Consider the following 17,313-nt stretch of genomic DNA (forward strand, 5'->3'; position numbering starts at 1 on the left):
GAACTAGAGATAAAACCAAGAAGTTTTAGTTTGAACTCAAACACACAACAGTACTGCTTTATTTTCCTCAAAGGGGAAAATAAAAATAATATGCAAATTGTTTTGGCTTCATAATTACATTCATATTGCCCAGTTTTGAAACTCTATGTTACAAGAGCATCCTCATTTGTGCATGTAATAGTTTCATCTAGTGGGAAGGATAGTAGAGGGTTTCACTTAGCATTAAACGATTTACTTTGTGATTTCAACTTTTCTTACTAAAGAGGGAATGTGTTGTTGTAGAAGGTGGGAGTTAAAAGATAAGAGTGTTTACTCCTTAATTCAATCTCTCGATAGCTGTATAATTTTGATGTCAATTTTTCATCTGTAGAGTGAGATTGGACTTTATAATCTCCAAGACCCTTCCAGCTCTATAACACTTCTTCAATGACTTCCCCATCATTGTACAAAATTGTCATTCCCTTCCAGACAAATTGACCTTTCTTCTTGCACCAGGCACTTAACAACGGTATTCCCTTGTTCCCCTTACATTTTGTGCCAGACATTTGGTAGATAGTTGACATACAATTAAATTAAATCCACCAACATTTTCCAGGTGCCTGCTATGTGAAAGGTGAATGGTTATAGGTATTGAAGGAAATAATATTCTTTCAAGTTCGACCTTCTACCCAAGTGCTATTTTGATTTTCCCAATTACTAGTGTCCTTTGAAGAATGTTTTTATTTTATGTTTTGTATTTAATTATCTGTGTACATGTGTCCCTCCACCCCCACTTAAGGGCTTTGAGGGCAGGAACTGTTTGATTTTTGTCTGTGTCCCCAGCACTTAGCTTCTTAGGCACTTCTATAGGCACTTAAAATACTTCTTGAATGAAGGACTGATTTTTTTTGAGCTGGGAACAGCCTGCAAGGTACTTAGGAGAAGGCAACGATAAAAAGTGTAGTTGAGATAGTCATTGTTACGAAGTTTACAATCTAGTATCATTTAAATTGGGTTTTAAAGTTTTTCAGTTATAAACATTAATCAAGAGCCTACTACATGCCAGGCATCATGCCTGGGATAACAAGGCAAAAAATAATCCTTAACCTCAATGGGAGAGACAGCATGCAAATAATTATATGCAAACACTCTATAAATTCCCACCGAGGGAAGGCACTAGAATTAAGTAGAAATTGAGCAGGAAAAGAAAAGGCAGTCAGAGAAAAGCACACAAACGGAACTCTGAAAATCGAAGTGTTTTAAAACTGGATGCAACTGGAGGAGTGGATGGCAAGGGGTGGTATCAGATTACAGAGGTCCTTGAATGTAAGGATGAATAAGATGCAAAAAACACCATTGTCAACTGTGACATTTTAAAAATTTTACATCCGAGTGAATGTATCTTAGTCCATTTTGTAGGTTATAAGACTAGCGATATCGCTGGCCAGGCAATTATGCCTAAGCAAACTTATTAGGGAGAAGAGGAGGATGCGGATTCCAAGGCTCTACTAGTTCCAAGTCGAGCGCAGCCTGAGACGGAATCCATGGTTCCGCCAAGCCGTGGTCTGCGGGGCTGGGGGCGGACGTTTAGCCCACACGCCCCTCAACCTTACTCAGGGTGGCCCCCGCAGTTTGACAAGGGACCAACTGTTAAGCCTTCCCCACTTTTCTCCGTCCAAGCCAACGAGCCTTCTGGGGCAGGCGCACCAAATCCCAGTCGCACCTACTTGCCCGTCCCCCTCCCCAAAGCAAAGCGGCATGCAGCGCTCCCGACAACCCGAAGGCAGCCCGTCGGGCTAGGAATTCCCAGAGGTCAGTCAGCCCTGCCCCTACCAACCCGCTCTCCGCCCGGAGCCTCCAGTTCCTGGAGCATTTCAGAATACCCGGATGACCAGTCTAGGCCGAGGGGAGGGGGCAACCCTGAGAGGCCGCGACTGCTAACGTCCTCTACCTCTTCCCCGCCCCTGCCCCCGCCCCCTCCCGCTCGCTCCATCCTTCGGTGCGCGCCGCGTTCACGCGGCGTGTTCCACGCGCGTGCGCGCCCCCACCTCCTTCTCTCCCGTATGTCTGTATGTGTGTGTATGTATGCGTGTATGTGTGTGTGTATGTGTGTGTGTGTACACACTGTGTGAAGGGGTTGGTCCGGCCCCCTTTCTAGCTGCACCCAAGCCGCCCTACCCCATCAAACCACTGCCGGGGAACTATGCCGCGGGGCCGTCCTCCGAAACCGAAGGAGACCAAAACGAGCGGCGAGACCGGTAAGGTGGCCAGGGAGGAGCCCAATAAATCCCTTGGCGACCCCCAAAGCGGTCTGGCCTGGCCAAAGGGCTCGGTGGGGCTGGGGTCTGCAGGAGAAACGTGCTTTTCCGCCGCGCATATAGTCCCCGGATGTGGACGGGGCCAGCACTGAGGCGCGGTGGCGGCCGCATCCGAACTCGTCTCCATTGTGCGAGGGAGGCTGCCTCCGTGGCGACCGCTTCGCTGGCTGCTCCTGACGCCGCCGCCACCGCCGCTCCTGACTGCGGTGAAGGGAGGGAGGGAAGCAGGGAGGGTGCGGAATGATACCGCACTGGTCGGGTCGCCACCGTCAAGGCCCTTCCGCCAGAGACAGCCTTGGTGCTGGCCCTACTTTTGTCTCAGTTGTTCGAAGGCCTCGGTAGCTGCTGCGGGCCTTTAGTCTTTTCGTTTCTCGGTCCTTCCTCTTCCTACTCTCCTTACTCCACACCCACCATCTCGCCTTAGAGTATATTGTTCGCTTGGCGGCTTCCTATTCACCTATCCCAGCGTCCTTTTTCCCACTCTCCCATTTCTTTGAGTGGTGATCGTATTTGAACTGTGTTTTTGTTACTAATCACACTCCAAACGTTCCCTCACCCCCACCCTGCGCTTTTTGCCTCAAACAAATGGCAGAAGTTGCAGGAGGAGCCTAGACCCTCGCTGCCCAACTCTTGTTTGCGCCCCAGAGGTGGCAGGCTCTCTGGTTTGAAAGTTTTCTTTGAAATAATAATGAAAGTATTGGATAGCTAGCCCCCTCCCCTTCTTGTTCTTGAGATTCCCCGGAAAAATCCACTTAGTTTTCTTGTTTCCCATTCCCCACCCCCCAGTCCTTTTTGCTTGGATTTTTTAAAATTACAATTAGTAGCCGCATTAACTATCTATGATGTAGTCTGGGGAAAGGTTTTTGTTTTTATTTTTTTAAGGTCAGTGCTTGCTTTGAAATTATTGCCCGCGTTTTAAAATGTCGACTTTAGTTTTTATTCTTTGGAGGTTGCAATCATGTGAGTTTAAAGTCTTGTTTAAAAAAAAAAAGGCATTCAGAGTGCCGTTCGTTATTTACTTTAAGATTTTGAATCGCAGAATAACGAGTTGGACATTTTTGTTAATTAATTTAAGGATATATAACTTTACTGGAACTAAACTTTGAACGATTTCTGTGTGGGATAAGGATTTGCGTACTGCATAATTATTGCATCCTTTGATCCAGTGAATCAGTTGTTGATTTGGTTCTTTTTGCTATTTTTGCAAGTTAACACTTAGGAATTTTCATTGGTTTGAGCTCTGATCTTGCACATAGTAGGTGCCAAATAAATGACTGTTGTGACAAGACCGCTGTTATTTGCTGTCTTAAGTGTTGATAATGAAAGATAAATTCGTAAAATTTAAAACTGGTAACAGAATAAACCTCTCTAGGCCCAGAAATTTAGTGTAAAGAGTCAGCTTGAGACAACGCATAGTCTTAGGAAGACCCAAGTTTAAAGATATCTGGGTTAGGACACATAGTTCTCAGTGCCCAAATCAACTTTGAAATTATAGTTGTTTATCTGCCTTGATAGAAAGAATTTGTTTTCTGGGAGTTCCCCACACCACCAAAGTGCAGGTCTGGACCCAAAAGACGTTGTTGTGGACTTCTCCTAAATTGCTAATTAACACTTGTGATAATCGATCTCAAAATTTACTGGTGTAAATGATTAAAAAAATGCTTTCTTGTACTCCGATACTGTTTTGTTTTCTTCGTCATCCTCAGAGTGCTTATGTTTGCTTGGACCTGTACAAAAAGAACTACACACAGCTCCCTCTCTGTGACCCCAGTCTTCATTTACTTTGCTTTAGTTGTCTTTATGTCATTGTTTTAAGTCTAGCCTGTGTAAATATTTTGTTAATGCTCTGTAGGATGGCTTTGTATTGAAGCAAGTTAATGGTATTTGGAAGAATCTTAGAATTTTAAAGCTGGAAGGGCTTGTAGTGATCTTTATTAACACAATCTCTGAATTTTATAGATAAGTTAATTGAAACCCCCGGAGGTTAGACTTATGAATGGGTATCCAGAGCCATACCCATGAGCAGGAATAGGCGTTTTTTGGTAGCCAAAATTCCTGGCTTCCATAGCTTATTGTTAGTTGATTCAGTTAGAGATTGGGTATTGCCATCTTTTAGACAAGTAAATAGAGGTCCATTGTAGAACATTAGATAGGAGAGATTCTAGAAAATGGAAGAGATGCTGGTATTCTGATTTTTCAGATAGGAAGTCTAGAAACTACAGCCCACTATGCTTAACTTTTTCCCTGAAAAATTCTAGAGTGGTTTATTAAGCATATGTTGTGAGCACTTAGAAAAAGAGAGAGATCACCGGGAACCGAGAAGAATTTGCTATGAACAAATCATATAAAACAAATTTTTTCAACCCCTTTTTGATAAAGTTACTAGACTGGAATTAATGAGATTGCTATAGATTATTTGAAACAAGTATTTTTCATCTTTTGTGATACTTTTGCACATAGGGTGGTGAAAATTCATTGAATTACAGATTAGAATCATAGATTTAGAGATCTCTTTAGGGGCCTCTGAGTTCAGGTTCCTCATTTTACAGATGAAGAAGCTGAAGCACATACAGGTTAAATCTCCTTGTCCAGAGTGACATATCTAGTGTCTGAGGTGGCATTTGAACCTAGGTCTTTATTTTTGTAAATCTAGTTTCCTATTTGCTGTGCCTTGCTGCTGATAGTACAGTTTGTGGTTGATTGAACAACTTTACCCAAAGGTATTAATATTTCAAAATAGAGAGTGGTTTCTAGAAATGTTCTTCAGGGTCTTGTGTGTGACTGTTTCCTGTTTCACATTTTATCATTGACTTGGATAAAAATATGGAAAGTGAGATTTGATGGCCAATATACTAGATGACAGAATCAAGTTTCAGAACTATCTATGTAGGCTAGAATGAACAACATGAAATTTACAAGAGACGATTCTAAAGACTTGGGGAAACTGCACTTAACCCCAGTACTAAGAAAGAAATACAGGGATTTCAGTTGGCCTTAAAACTTAGTGTGAGGCAACACAGTGTAGTGTGATGTGGCTGCCAAAAGCCAATAATACAGTCTCAGGCTGCACTAATAGAAATATAGGGATATAAATATAGATATATATGGAACTAGGTAAGTTTATCAGAATAAGAGTGATTTTCCAATTAATAAATGGTCAAAGGATATGAATAAGCAGTCTTCAGAAGGAAAAACCCAAGCTTTCAGTAGCTATATGAAAAAATGTTCTAGATAATTAATAGAAAAATGCAAATTAAAACAACATGAGATAGCATCTCATACCAGATGAACTAACTCAGAGGTACCATCTCACACATCAGATTGTCCAACTTGACAAAAAAAAAGATGGATACTGGAATGCCTGTGGGAAAATGGGTACTTTTAGCGCACTGTTGATGGAACTGGAAAGCAATTTGGAACTATACCCAGATAAGGAACAAACTGAGCATATCTATGCCCTTTGACTCAGAAATACCACTACTAGGTCCATACTCCAGAAAGATCAAAGAAAGAAGAAAACCTATATATACAAAAATATTTATAACAAGCTCTTTTTGTGGTTGCAAAGAATTGGAAACTGAAGAGATGCCCATCTATTGGGGAGTAGCTGTATGAGTTAGGGTATATGAAAGTGATGGAATACTACTGTGCTATAAGAAGGGGGTGAAGGGGATGGTTTCAGGGAAAAAAACAACAGGTAAAACATGTATGAACTGATGAAAAATGAAGTGAGCCAAACAGGAACAATATTTACAATAACAATATTGTAAAGATAATTAGCTTAGAAGGACTTAGGAACTCTCATCAATGCAATAACTAGCCATCATAACAAAAGTCTCATGATGAATTATGCTATACCTCCCCAGATAGCCTGTGGACTCAGTGCAGATTGAAGGGCCTTTCCTTCCCTTTTCTTCCTTTTCCTTTTCCTTTTCCCTTTCCCTTCCCCTTCCCCTTCTTCTTGGCTAATGCAGAAATTTGTTTTCCATGGCTATACTATATTTGTAATAGGTTTTGTTTTTCTTGCCTTCTCATTGGGAAGGTGACGAAAGAGGGAAGGAATTTAGAATTGAAAATAAAATTAGATTTTAAAAAGTGTCTATATTCAGAAACGTAATGCAAAAGCAAAGGGGTATCATAGATCTAGAGTTGGAATGAATCCCAGAGATTGTCTATTCAGTAAATCAGTAAACACTTATTAAGTGCCTACTGTGTGCCAGGCACTGTGCTAAGAACTGGAAATACAAAAAGAGGCCACCCCCCCCCCCCAAAAAGCAACCCCCCCAAAAAAGCAACAACAACAAACATGCTCTCAAGGAGATCATAATTCAGTGGGGCAGACAAGTAAACAAACATGTACAAACAAGCTATCTGCAAGATAAATAGGGAATAACAGAATTAGAGAATTAAGAAGGGTTGGGAAAGGCTTCCTGCAGAGGATGGATTTTTGATTGGAACTTAAAGGAAACCAAGGAAGCCAGTAGGTGTAGATGAGGAGGGGAGAGCCTTCCAAGACATGAGGGACAGCCACAGAAAATGGGAACCAAGAGATAGTCATAGGTGTAGGTGATAAGGGATTGGATCCATGATTTCTTGGTTCAAGAAAATACCAGGTGAAAATTATCTCTACCAATGCAGGGCAGCACTTTATCTGCAGTTTGCAGTTAGAGTACTGAGAAGTTTAAGTGACTCTAGGGTCACTGAGGTGGGAGGTATTGTATATCAAAATCAGAGTTTGAATCTATCTTCCTGACTCTTGAGGCCAGCTCTATCTACTATTCCACATTGCGCTGTGTGTGTGTGTGTGTGCACGCTCGCACATGTGCGTATGTATGTGTATGTATCTATGTATAATTAGCAGCAAAATAAAAAGTTCAGCAGCTTGAAATATTCATATAACAAGAAAAAATTAGTTACAGTAAAACTTATAATGGGCTGCCCCATTCCCCTTGAGTTTCTAATTGGGATTTCATGATAAGTATGGATGATTCCTATGGTGATAAAGTATATGTGCTTTTTTGAAATTAAAGGGTAAAATAAAGTAGAGCACTAGACTTGGTATGAAAGACATGAATTCAAGGCCTGCCTCTTCTTGCTAATGATAAGTGATGTTGGGCAAGTCACTTAACTGTGCTGAATTTCTGTTTCCTAATCTTTAAACTGGGTATAAATAACACCTATTTTGCTTACCTTACAAAGATGTTATGATAATCCAATAAGATAGATATGAAAATTTATTATAAACTGTGGAGGACTATACAAATGATAGTTACCAGAAAATTATTGATAATTAACTGTCAGTTAATATGTAGGCATATCCTATATAACACTATTCCAACAAATGTCATCTTGTGATATCATTGCTAATTATAGCCAAACTTTCCCACTAAAATGTAAAATTGTCATAACATTGTTCAGCCAATTACCTATTTTAGAATATTGTTCTTAAGGGAACTGCCCTTTATGGAAACAGTATCATCTAACATTGCATTTGCAGGGGCTGTTGAGAGGGGAAGGCAAGGCAGTTGGGGTTAAGTGACTTGCCCAAGGTCACACAGCTAGTAAGTGTCAAGTGTCTGAGACCCGGGGTCCTAATTCCAGGACCAGTGCTCTATTCCTTCTTAGGAGTTTCCTATACCACTGAAATCCCTAGTCCAATCCCTATCCTTTTCCTTCCTAAAAGAACAGTGACACAAAGAATTATAAAACAATATTTGTAAGACAGATAATATAAAGGTCATTATGTTGTCAACTCTGGATGGACTGATATTAAGAATAATATAATTAGCTAACATAATACATAGTGCTTTAATGTTTGTAAAACATTTTATGTTGCAAAATATAGTATGAGATAATATGATAGCAGTTATAATAAGAATTTTAAAATTATTTGCTTTTCCAACTCACCCTATCTTTAGCATGCATGTATACATATTTCCCACTTGTTTTGTCTGATATCAGCAGTTATGTATCGTAGGAAAAAACCAGGAAATTTGGGTTCTAGTCTTGTCCCTACTACTATTTGTGATTTTGACTAATGTCATTTAGTGTCTGTGAATCTCAGTTTACTCATTTGTAAAATGGGATAATACCCTATCTCCGTTATATTAACTTTGAGGATATTTTTGTGATGATGTAGTTGACTGTTATTAAGAAAAGTGTAAAAATGTTATGTAGCTGTATAACATTAGCTTTCATTCCATGAACATTAATCAATTAATATTGTATTACATGGCTGGGACTTAAAATTTTCTGTGATTAATTCTAGAGGAAGTGAAGGAAATGAGAATTTTTATAGCACCTAGAGACTTGTCAAAAAGAGACCTACTACAGGCTATTGCAATAGTGTGAGGAAATGAGGGCCTGAGTTTATCAGAGGAGAGAAGGGAACCTATTCCAGAGATGTTGCAAATGTGAAATTGACAGTCCTTGACTACAGGTTGGGTATGGAGGTGGGGAGGGAGGAGAGAAAGTGAGGAACTGAGGTTGACATATCTTGGTTGTGAGCCTGAGGGACTTTGGTAGAATGGTAATGCCTTTGGCAGTAAAAGCAAAGTTTGGAAGGGGAGAGGTTTTTTGGGGAAAGATAATGAATTCACTTTTGGACATGTTGAGTTTAAGACGTGTAGTTAGCTGTCTAATAGGGAGCTAAGGTGCCAGACTGGAGTCAGTAGGGAGGTTAGGCCTGGATAGGTAGATTTGAGAATCATTAGCATAGAGATGATAATTAAATCCATGGGAGCTGATGAGATCACCCAGTGAAGTAGTACTGAGGGAAAATAAAATAGAACCAGGGGACAGAGCTCTGTGGGACACCTATAGTTATTGGGTGTGATGAGGGTGATTTAGTAAAGCAGACTGAGGAGAGGTCAGATAGGAGGCTTAATAGTCTAAGATTACTTTGTTTAATGTTTAGAAAATTAACCTTTTGAAGAAAATGATAATATAACTATAGGTTAGAAGAATTGAAAAACTCTTTAATTCCACCCTAATCTCTACTTCATGCTAGGAATAGATAGTATCATTTTTTAATACAAAGCAAAGTAGTAGCCTAAATAGAAGTTACATTTCAGTTTTTAAACTTGTTGCACATCTGGCTCACAGTTTCCTTTGGGTATGATGGATTTATACAGTTTTAAGTAAAAGGACTTTAGTAGGAGCTGAATATACATATGGAAAAGAACATTAATTATTTTGGTGTTTGTTTTTTGGTCTCTGGACTGCATTTGAAATTATACTAAAAGTAGCCAGTGGTAAGTGTTGACAAAGAAATGCTAATGGAGTAAGAGTAAATAGATGGTAGATGAACTAGTGATGTCACCTAGTCAACTAGTGAAGCACCATTTTCAAGGATGAATGTAATTCAGATCATCCACATATGGATAATCAAGGTGATTATCACCTTACTGCCTTTGTAAACTTTTATGAATCCCACCCATCCTTCTATTTTGTTTTTTATTATTGGATAGTGGCCTATGGGGGAGGAAAGAGGCATTAAATTATTAAAATAAGCTAATTTTCTACAAACACTTGTTGATTGACTTAATTAATTGCATATTTGTAAAGCATGATTTGACAGAAACAAACATTTGGTGTCAGAAGATATCTACCTGAGTTAAAGTTGTTCTCCACAATTTTATAAAGTTTAATTCAAAAGATTTTTTTAAAGTATCTACAATGTGTAAGACATTATACCATTTGGTGGGGGTAAAAAGATAAAAATGACCTAGTCCCTGCTTCTTAAGGAGTCTACATCCTTATGGGTGGAGAGAGAACACAGCTTGTACAATGAAAACCATTCAAGAGTCCTCTAGAAAAAATTTAAGGAGAAGAACATTTTGAATTTGGTATGGTGGTCAACACAGGGTAGAATGTCAGGGAAAACTTCATGGTAGAGGTGACATCTGATCAGAGTCTTTAAAAAAGAAAAAAATCCAGAAAGTATAGGTAGGTTGGAAAGCATATTCTATGCATGGATAGATGAAAAATGATGTGTGGAGTTGGGGGACCAATTTGATGGAAGTGTAGATTACACAGACATGGAAGGAAGGTAATGTGGACTAAGGTGGGAAAGGTAGGTTGGAACTTGATTTATAAAGTTTATATTTGATCCTATGAGAACCACTGAAGGTTTTTAAATATAGGAATAATATGGTTACATTTGTAAATTAGGAAGATTATTTTGGCAGTTAGATGAATAATATTAGAGTTATTAGTTTAGGCAGGATAGTGATGATGGAATTAATTAGGGAGGGGAAAAATGATTAGAGAGAAGGGTTAATTTTAAGAGATGATGTGGAGGTAGAATTAAGAGGATTTAGTAACTGGATTTAGGGGAGTGATGGAAAAGGAAGAGTCAAATCATGTAGGGTTTTTTAGCCTGAGTGACAAGGGGTTATTGGTAGAACCTTGAGGAGAAAGAAGGTTTTGGTTAGTTTATAGGGTATAGAAAGGTCAGTAAAAATGTTGTTAAGTCATGTCCAACTCTGCCTAAGCCCTTTTGGGGTTTTCTTGGCAAAGGTACTGGAGTGGCTTGCCATTTCCTTCTCTGGTTAATTTTACAGATGAGAAAACTGAAGCAAACAGGGTTAAGTGACTTGCCCAGGTTCATACAGCTAGTGTCTGAGATGTTGAATTCGAGAAGATGAGTCTTTCAGACTCCATACTTGGCACTCTATCCATTGCACCACCTAGTTGCCCCGTAATAAAGATATTGCCACAAAGTTGTGAAGTCCGAACTAAATTTAGATACCTGAATTGGTAGTGAACCTAGTCTGCATAGTTGGAATGGAGAAATTGGATAAGTGTGATTCAAGTTAGAGGAGTAGCAGTGTAAACAGTAGATGGAATTTAAGGGTAGAGGACAGTTTCTTGTTGAACAGGTTCACATAGTGTCCAGACTGTGAAGAGAGGGAGGCAACAAGGCTCTGGACAGGGTGACATAATACAATTCATGTGAACATCCCAGAATGCATTTCTGCTGAATGATCCTTGCAGAGGGAGGGTTGAAAAGTGGCAGAGGGGGAGAGCAAGAAGAATGCAGGCTGCTTGTATTTCTTCTCTCTCACATGAGGATGTATGTTCCTTTAGGGCAAGTTTTTTTTTCTTTTTATTGTGTCCCCAGCTTTTAGCACAGTCTTCAGTGGTTAGTAACCACTTAATAAGGGCTTGTGGACTTCTTTGAAGTTTATGAATATGATTCATTAAAAAAAAAAGATGAACTTTAAGGATAGTAGTCTTATGTAAGAAAACAAAACTTGATTCACAAAACAGACAAGCAAAGGTCAACTTGTGGGAAACATGTTTATTACAAAGATATTAATGACTAGACTGTATAGGTTTTTGATCTGTGATAACTACACTGTAGGTACTAACTTCCTATAATATAAAAAGACAAATCTGAAAGTTTTGGAGTATCAATACTTGAAACTTCTCAAGTCATTGACAGTTTAGTTGCACTAACTTCTCAAGTCATTGACAGTTTAGTTGCACTTCCTCCAATGTATGTTCTGTCATAAGTTGAAGGTACAACTAATCTTTATTAGTTCCTTACACCTGACTTAGAACCAATCCACACATATAAATGATCCCTTCTCTGTCTTCCTGATGCCAAAACCCCTCCTTCCTTGCTGCTTTAGGAATTATTGATACTTGGCTCTAAGTCTGTGTTTCTCTGAACTCCTTTTAATTGTGGGGTTTTTTTTTGGTGCAGTAATATTTTATTATATTTTGTATCACAATTTGTTCAGCCATTCTACAGTTGATGGGGTACCAACTTTGTTTCCAACTTTTTGCTACTACAAAAAAGTGCTGCTAGAATTTTTTGCTATATATGGAAGCATCATTTCATTGTGGCTCTCTTGGGGCATATGAGCAATGAAATTTCTGAGTCAATGGGTATGAAATGTAGTTACCTTTTTTTATGAGGCGGGGAGGCATGATTCCAAATTGTTTTCCAAAACAGTTTTATCAGTTTAAAATTTTATCAACAGTGTTCCTGTCTTTTTGCAACTCATCCCAGTATTGACTAACTTTGTGTTTTGTCTCCTTTGCCAGTTTTACTAAAATCTTCCTTATTTTACAGATGAAACTGGAGACTCAGGAAAGTGACTTGCTAATGGTAACATACCTTGTTAAGCAGTACATCAGGGATTTGAACACAGTTCCTCAGAATTAAAATTCAGTGCACTTTCTTCATAACTGTGTTACCTCTCAAGTAGGAAAAAATTAGCTTTCAGAAAATGCTCAATTTAATTTAGGAAGACTTCCCAGGGAAGGAGGGAGTCTTGGAACAATGTAAAATTGACTCTTAAAAGCTTTTATTTTGAAATCACATGACAAATCACTATCTATTCTGTTTGTTGTCCTAAATTGATAGAATACCACCTATAGAAATTTTCAGCTAGTTTGTAAGTATGTGTGGCAAGGAGCTCCTTATTACAGATCTGATAACTAAGTAAAATCTTTAGAAGACATTCTTACAGTCCATAAATTTTGGTATAGGAAGCAAGCAATCATGTATCCTTCCAAATGGGTAGACTTGAAGGAGGGTATCTTAGTTGGGAGTCACTACAGCTACCATTTTGCTCCTGTCTCACTATTATTTTTTCTGATAAGGTACAAAGATCAGCCATGCAAGGTTAAGGCTATGGTAGTAATGGCTTCTGGCTGTATCCAGTTTACTTGTACTTTTTTTAGGGGATAGTAGTAGTTAGCAGTTGAGCTGTTAAAAGTGACTGTAACTTGCAGTATGATTTTGCTGCCATATACAACTAAAGTATAAACTGACTTACTTCAAAAGATAAGATGTTAGGTACATCTTGCTTAAAGCCATTAATTAATTTCATGAAAATACTGCATTAGGTGACAAGATTTTATTGGAGGCAGTCAGCTCCTTAGGAACAATGTTTGTATACAGGAATAAGTAATAATGGCAACAGGATTTATGGGTTACATTTTGTACCATTGGAGGGAGTAGTAGTACCACATTAATGAGATCCCAGAATTTTTTTGGAGGGGGGAGGGCAGGGCAATTGGGATTAAGTGACTTGCCCAAGTTCACACTGCTAGTAAGTGTGTCACACATCTGAGGCTGGATTTGAACTTAGGTCCTCCTGACTCTAGGGCCTGTGCTCTATTCACTGCTCCACCTAGCCACCCCTGCTTGAATCATAGGAATATTGAAGAAATGTGTATAGGTTCTAGTTAAACAGAAATAATAAAAAAAATAAATTTTCTCCGTAGTGAATTTACATTGTACTGTGGCATACATCATATATGAAGATAATTTGAAGAGTCAGAAAGTACTAATCATTTGGAGAACAGAAATGGATTCACCTAGATTATGACATTTGTTTACCTGTCCTTGATACAGAGACAAGAGAGTCTAGATTAAAGTTTTACAGGTAGGAAGTAGATGAGGATCAAGCAAAAGAGATTGAGAAAGGAGTCAGAAGTTAAGAGAATAATGAGAAAGTTTTCTCATTGATGATAAAAGAAGAGGCATTATCTAGGATTGCTACAGTGTCAGAAGCCTGAAAAAATAGTTTTAATTTTTTTTGGTGTAAGATCACTTTAGTCATTTGGGTAAACCACTGAAAATTCAGTAATTTTATTAGTTTGCTGACTATGCTTCACTTACTTTTTTTTCCCCTTTTTTCCTTCCTTACCTACTGATAAGCCTCTTCTAGTGTAGATCAAGGGCTACTAGGCAACTTAGTCTTAGAGAATTTCCTGATGTAATCAGAGGTTAAATAACTTTCTAGGGCCACATAACTGGTTTGTATCAGAGGTGGACTTTATACTCAGGACTTCCTAACTTTCTATTTGACAAGCCAATTATGCAGTTTACTTAAAAGATGATAATGATGATAAATGTTAATTTTTTCTCTCATTTAGAACAGCTTTTTAAAAGAGTGCTTCTGTATGAAGTATCACTGCAAAAAGTTTTCTTGAACACTGGCATTTGAAAAAGGTCAAATAAAAACCTTCTCATTCATTTTGTCGAAGTTATAAAAGGCTTCCTGTTAAGGTATAGGAACTCATTAGATTTCATAAATTTTGAGGTCTTTTTCAACTCTGATATCCTATCTAACCTGATTCGCTTTTATATTAGAGTTTTTCAACAGATACATAAGCTTTTGCAATAAAAAATAAGTACTTGAGATATAACCACAAAGTTGTATAGGTAGGGAGAAAAGAATTATCCTATGATTTTACATCTTTGAATTTTCATGGAATCTTAAGTGTAGAGTTGGAAGGGAACTTAAAACTGCCTTGTCTAACCCCATCAATTTCTAGATGAGAAAACTGAGAGCTAAAAAAAGGAAGTGACCCATTCAAGGTCACATAGGTAATAAAATGACAGGCAAGATTCAGATTTCCCATTTTATTGCACTGTTTACTTTTTTAGATTAAGATTAAAATATATGTATGTATATATATTACTGGCTAAAATCCTTGGACTTGGGTGTTTAGGATTATTTTTGCACACAATCATTTGTCAGAAAATTATTTTGGCAAAAGGATGAAACTCTATATTAGACCTTAATCTTAGGAAACCTAAGAAGTGACTACAACTTAATTGCATTTTTTTTGATGGACACTATGCTTTTAATTATGAAATAGTACTAGAAAGTATAGAGAAATTATAGTCCAGCCTTTTAAATTGATGAATTTTTTGCATTAAATGTAATTTTTAACATTTTCACAGTAATGTTTTAGATATTTGATATATTATTAATGATGCCTGGGAATGTATTTGCAGTTAATCCTTTGCTTTTGTAGATGAATATTAAATTATATACTAGTGACTGAAAGTATTGGCCTGTGGTGGATAAGATTGTTTTCTAATTTGTTGATTAATTCTTTTTTAAGGTTTTGACAGAACATGAAAACATAACATTTTGTATATTATTGATTATAAAGAAGTATTTAATTCAGTAGGAATAATGGAATGAGCATTTATTAAGTGTCTACTATGTACCAGGCAGTGGGCTAAGTGCTTTACAAATACTGTCTCATTTGACATAAACGAGATAAAACAAAACACTGACTTATAAAATGCATGTAAAAAATTGTACAGCGTACTTTGAAAGATAGAATTTATTTTGTTTGATCTTCTGATTATCAGTATATGGTGATGAATAAAAACAGGTAGGATATATTTACCAAAGGCATCAAGACACTGTCATGGAAAAAGTCTAGTGAAGATTCCAAATTGAGGAAGGGCTCTGTTTTTGGGGGAAAGACTCCAGGTGTTTCTGTTTTTGGGTGGTATTGTACTGATTGTGGTAGCCCCTGGAATTTTGCAGAACTTTCTTGATATCCATAAGTCAACAATCATTTATTAAATGCTGAGTTCCAGTCACAGTGCTAAACATTGGGAATACAAAAACAAGGAAAAAGAAAAAACAGTCCCTGCCCTAAAGGAGCATGCATACTAATGGAGAAAGATAGGATATAAAGGAGGCTCAAAGGGAGGTGGGGAGAAAGAAGGTGCTCAAATTGTGGCATGGTGGAGAAAGTCTGGAGTGTTAAAGAATAGAGGTTGAAGAATAATGAAGATGAGGTTTACTTGCTTGTGGTTTTTTAAATTTTGAGTTCTAAAATATCTCCCTCCTTGTCCCTCCCTCACTCCTTGTTAAGGCAAGCAATATATCAATTATTAAAATGGAATTCTGAGATGAGCTGACCGATCAGAGGAAAGGGCTATATGGCAGCCCACCCTTCCAGAGTGAGGCTGTAAAAGCAGAGTGACCTTCCTGGGTGAGAAGGATGCCATAGTGTGGTGTAGAACAGGGGTATCAAACACAGATTTCCCTCATCTCATGTCATTCCCTAATTGTAAAATATTTAACAAAATAAAAATACGGTAATATGTAGATAATACTACATTTTAAAACTAAGATAACATGCAGTTTTGAGTTTGACATTGCTGGTGTAAAAAGTCCCAAGAGTCACTAAAGTCTGAAGAGGAATGTGACTGGCATGTGTACTTTCCTTAAAATGGAGTTTCTGGGATGAGGTAACTAGAGTTTCCAGGAGTTCTGGGAGAAATGGGTTGTAGGTTCAGCATTTACTTCTGGTATGAAGAGTCCAGAATAAGAGTGACCTTAGAGGGTTAGGAGGCTGCAGTGAAATTTCACCCCATCTATTCATACAACAAAACTCAAGAGGAAGAATGTCTGTTGTCCAAACTATGATATGGAGTTGGATGATGTATGGAACTTACCCATCATTATATTCATCTGGCACAGATAAGTAAATGAACAAATATGGCCAGAAGTGTAACAGGAATTGAGATGGGTGGATTACAATTGATGAGAATTTTTTTGAGAATAAGCCTCTCTACTTAGCTGGACACCTTAAATATAGTATGTCATTGGGTCCATATAATGAGCTGGACAGGCACTAGATGGACTATATTCCAGACTGAGTAGTATATCTGAATAGGTTTCACTGGAGAAATTGTACATTGCTTTGAAGGATTCCAGTTTGGCTACCATAATAAAAAAAAGGTCATTTAAACATCAATATTTTCCTGATTATACATGGAACTCCATGTTTTTAAAGAATCAAAATTACATCCAACTCAAAGGGCAATGGAAGACAGGTGTAAAATGGTAGCATCTTATCCAAAATGATTGACATGTGATTTCACGTGATAACACCCCCCAAAAGACATAAAAACACATGTACAACCAGAAAATGAGATGGGCTGATTATGTGGCAAAAATCAAATGCAACAGCTACATATTCCAAGTGCCATATTCTTAGCCAAGAGTTTGTCAAAGAAGAGACCTTAGCTATATTGATAGGGTCCTGTGTGGAGTATATATGGAAAGATGTGAATAAGAATTACACAGAATGAGAAGATATGGAGGGGTTCATAGAATCATAACTTTAGACCTGGAAGAGACTTTAGAGTCCAGAGGTTTTGTGTGTGTGTGTGTGTGTGTGTGTGTGTGTGTGTGTGTGTGTGTGTGTGTGTGTGTGTGTGTGGTGTTTGTGTGTG

At 38.0% G+C, this 17,313-nt stretch overlaps 1 protein-coding gene across 3 annotated transcripts in view; it reads left to right on the forward strand.

The window, feature by feature from the left end:
• Window positions 1-1,962: 1,962 nt before the first annotated feature.
• Window positions 1,963-17,313, forward strand: part of ZNF236 (zinc finger protein 236) — a 219,578-nt gene continuing 204,227 nt past the window's right edge. The window contains exon 1 of one of the 3 annotated variants that reach the window (XM_069094982.1): window positions 1,963-2,237. Coding sequence is in view for 2 of the 3 variants with exons in the window: in XM_069094979.1 (XP_068951080.1) it covers window positions 2,183-2,237 (55 nt within the window). In the remaining variant the exon portion in view is untranslated. The remainder of the gene's footprint in view (window positions 2,238-17,313) is intronic. The other 2 variants (XM_069094979.1, XM_069094983.1) reach the window with 2 other exon arrangements.

Source organism: Petaurus breviceps, unplaced genomic scaffold (assembly GCF_028583685.1).
Source record: "Petaurus breviceps papuanus isolate PSGF00001 unplaced genomic scaffold, PetGlider_PUasm1.0 224, whole genome shotgun sequence".
Lineage (NCBI taxonomy): Eukaryota > Metazoa > Chordata > Mammalia > Diprotodontia > Petauridae > Petaurus > Petaurus breviceps.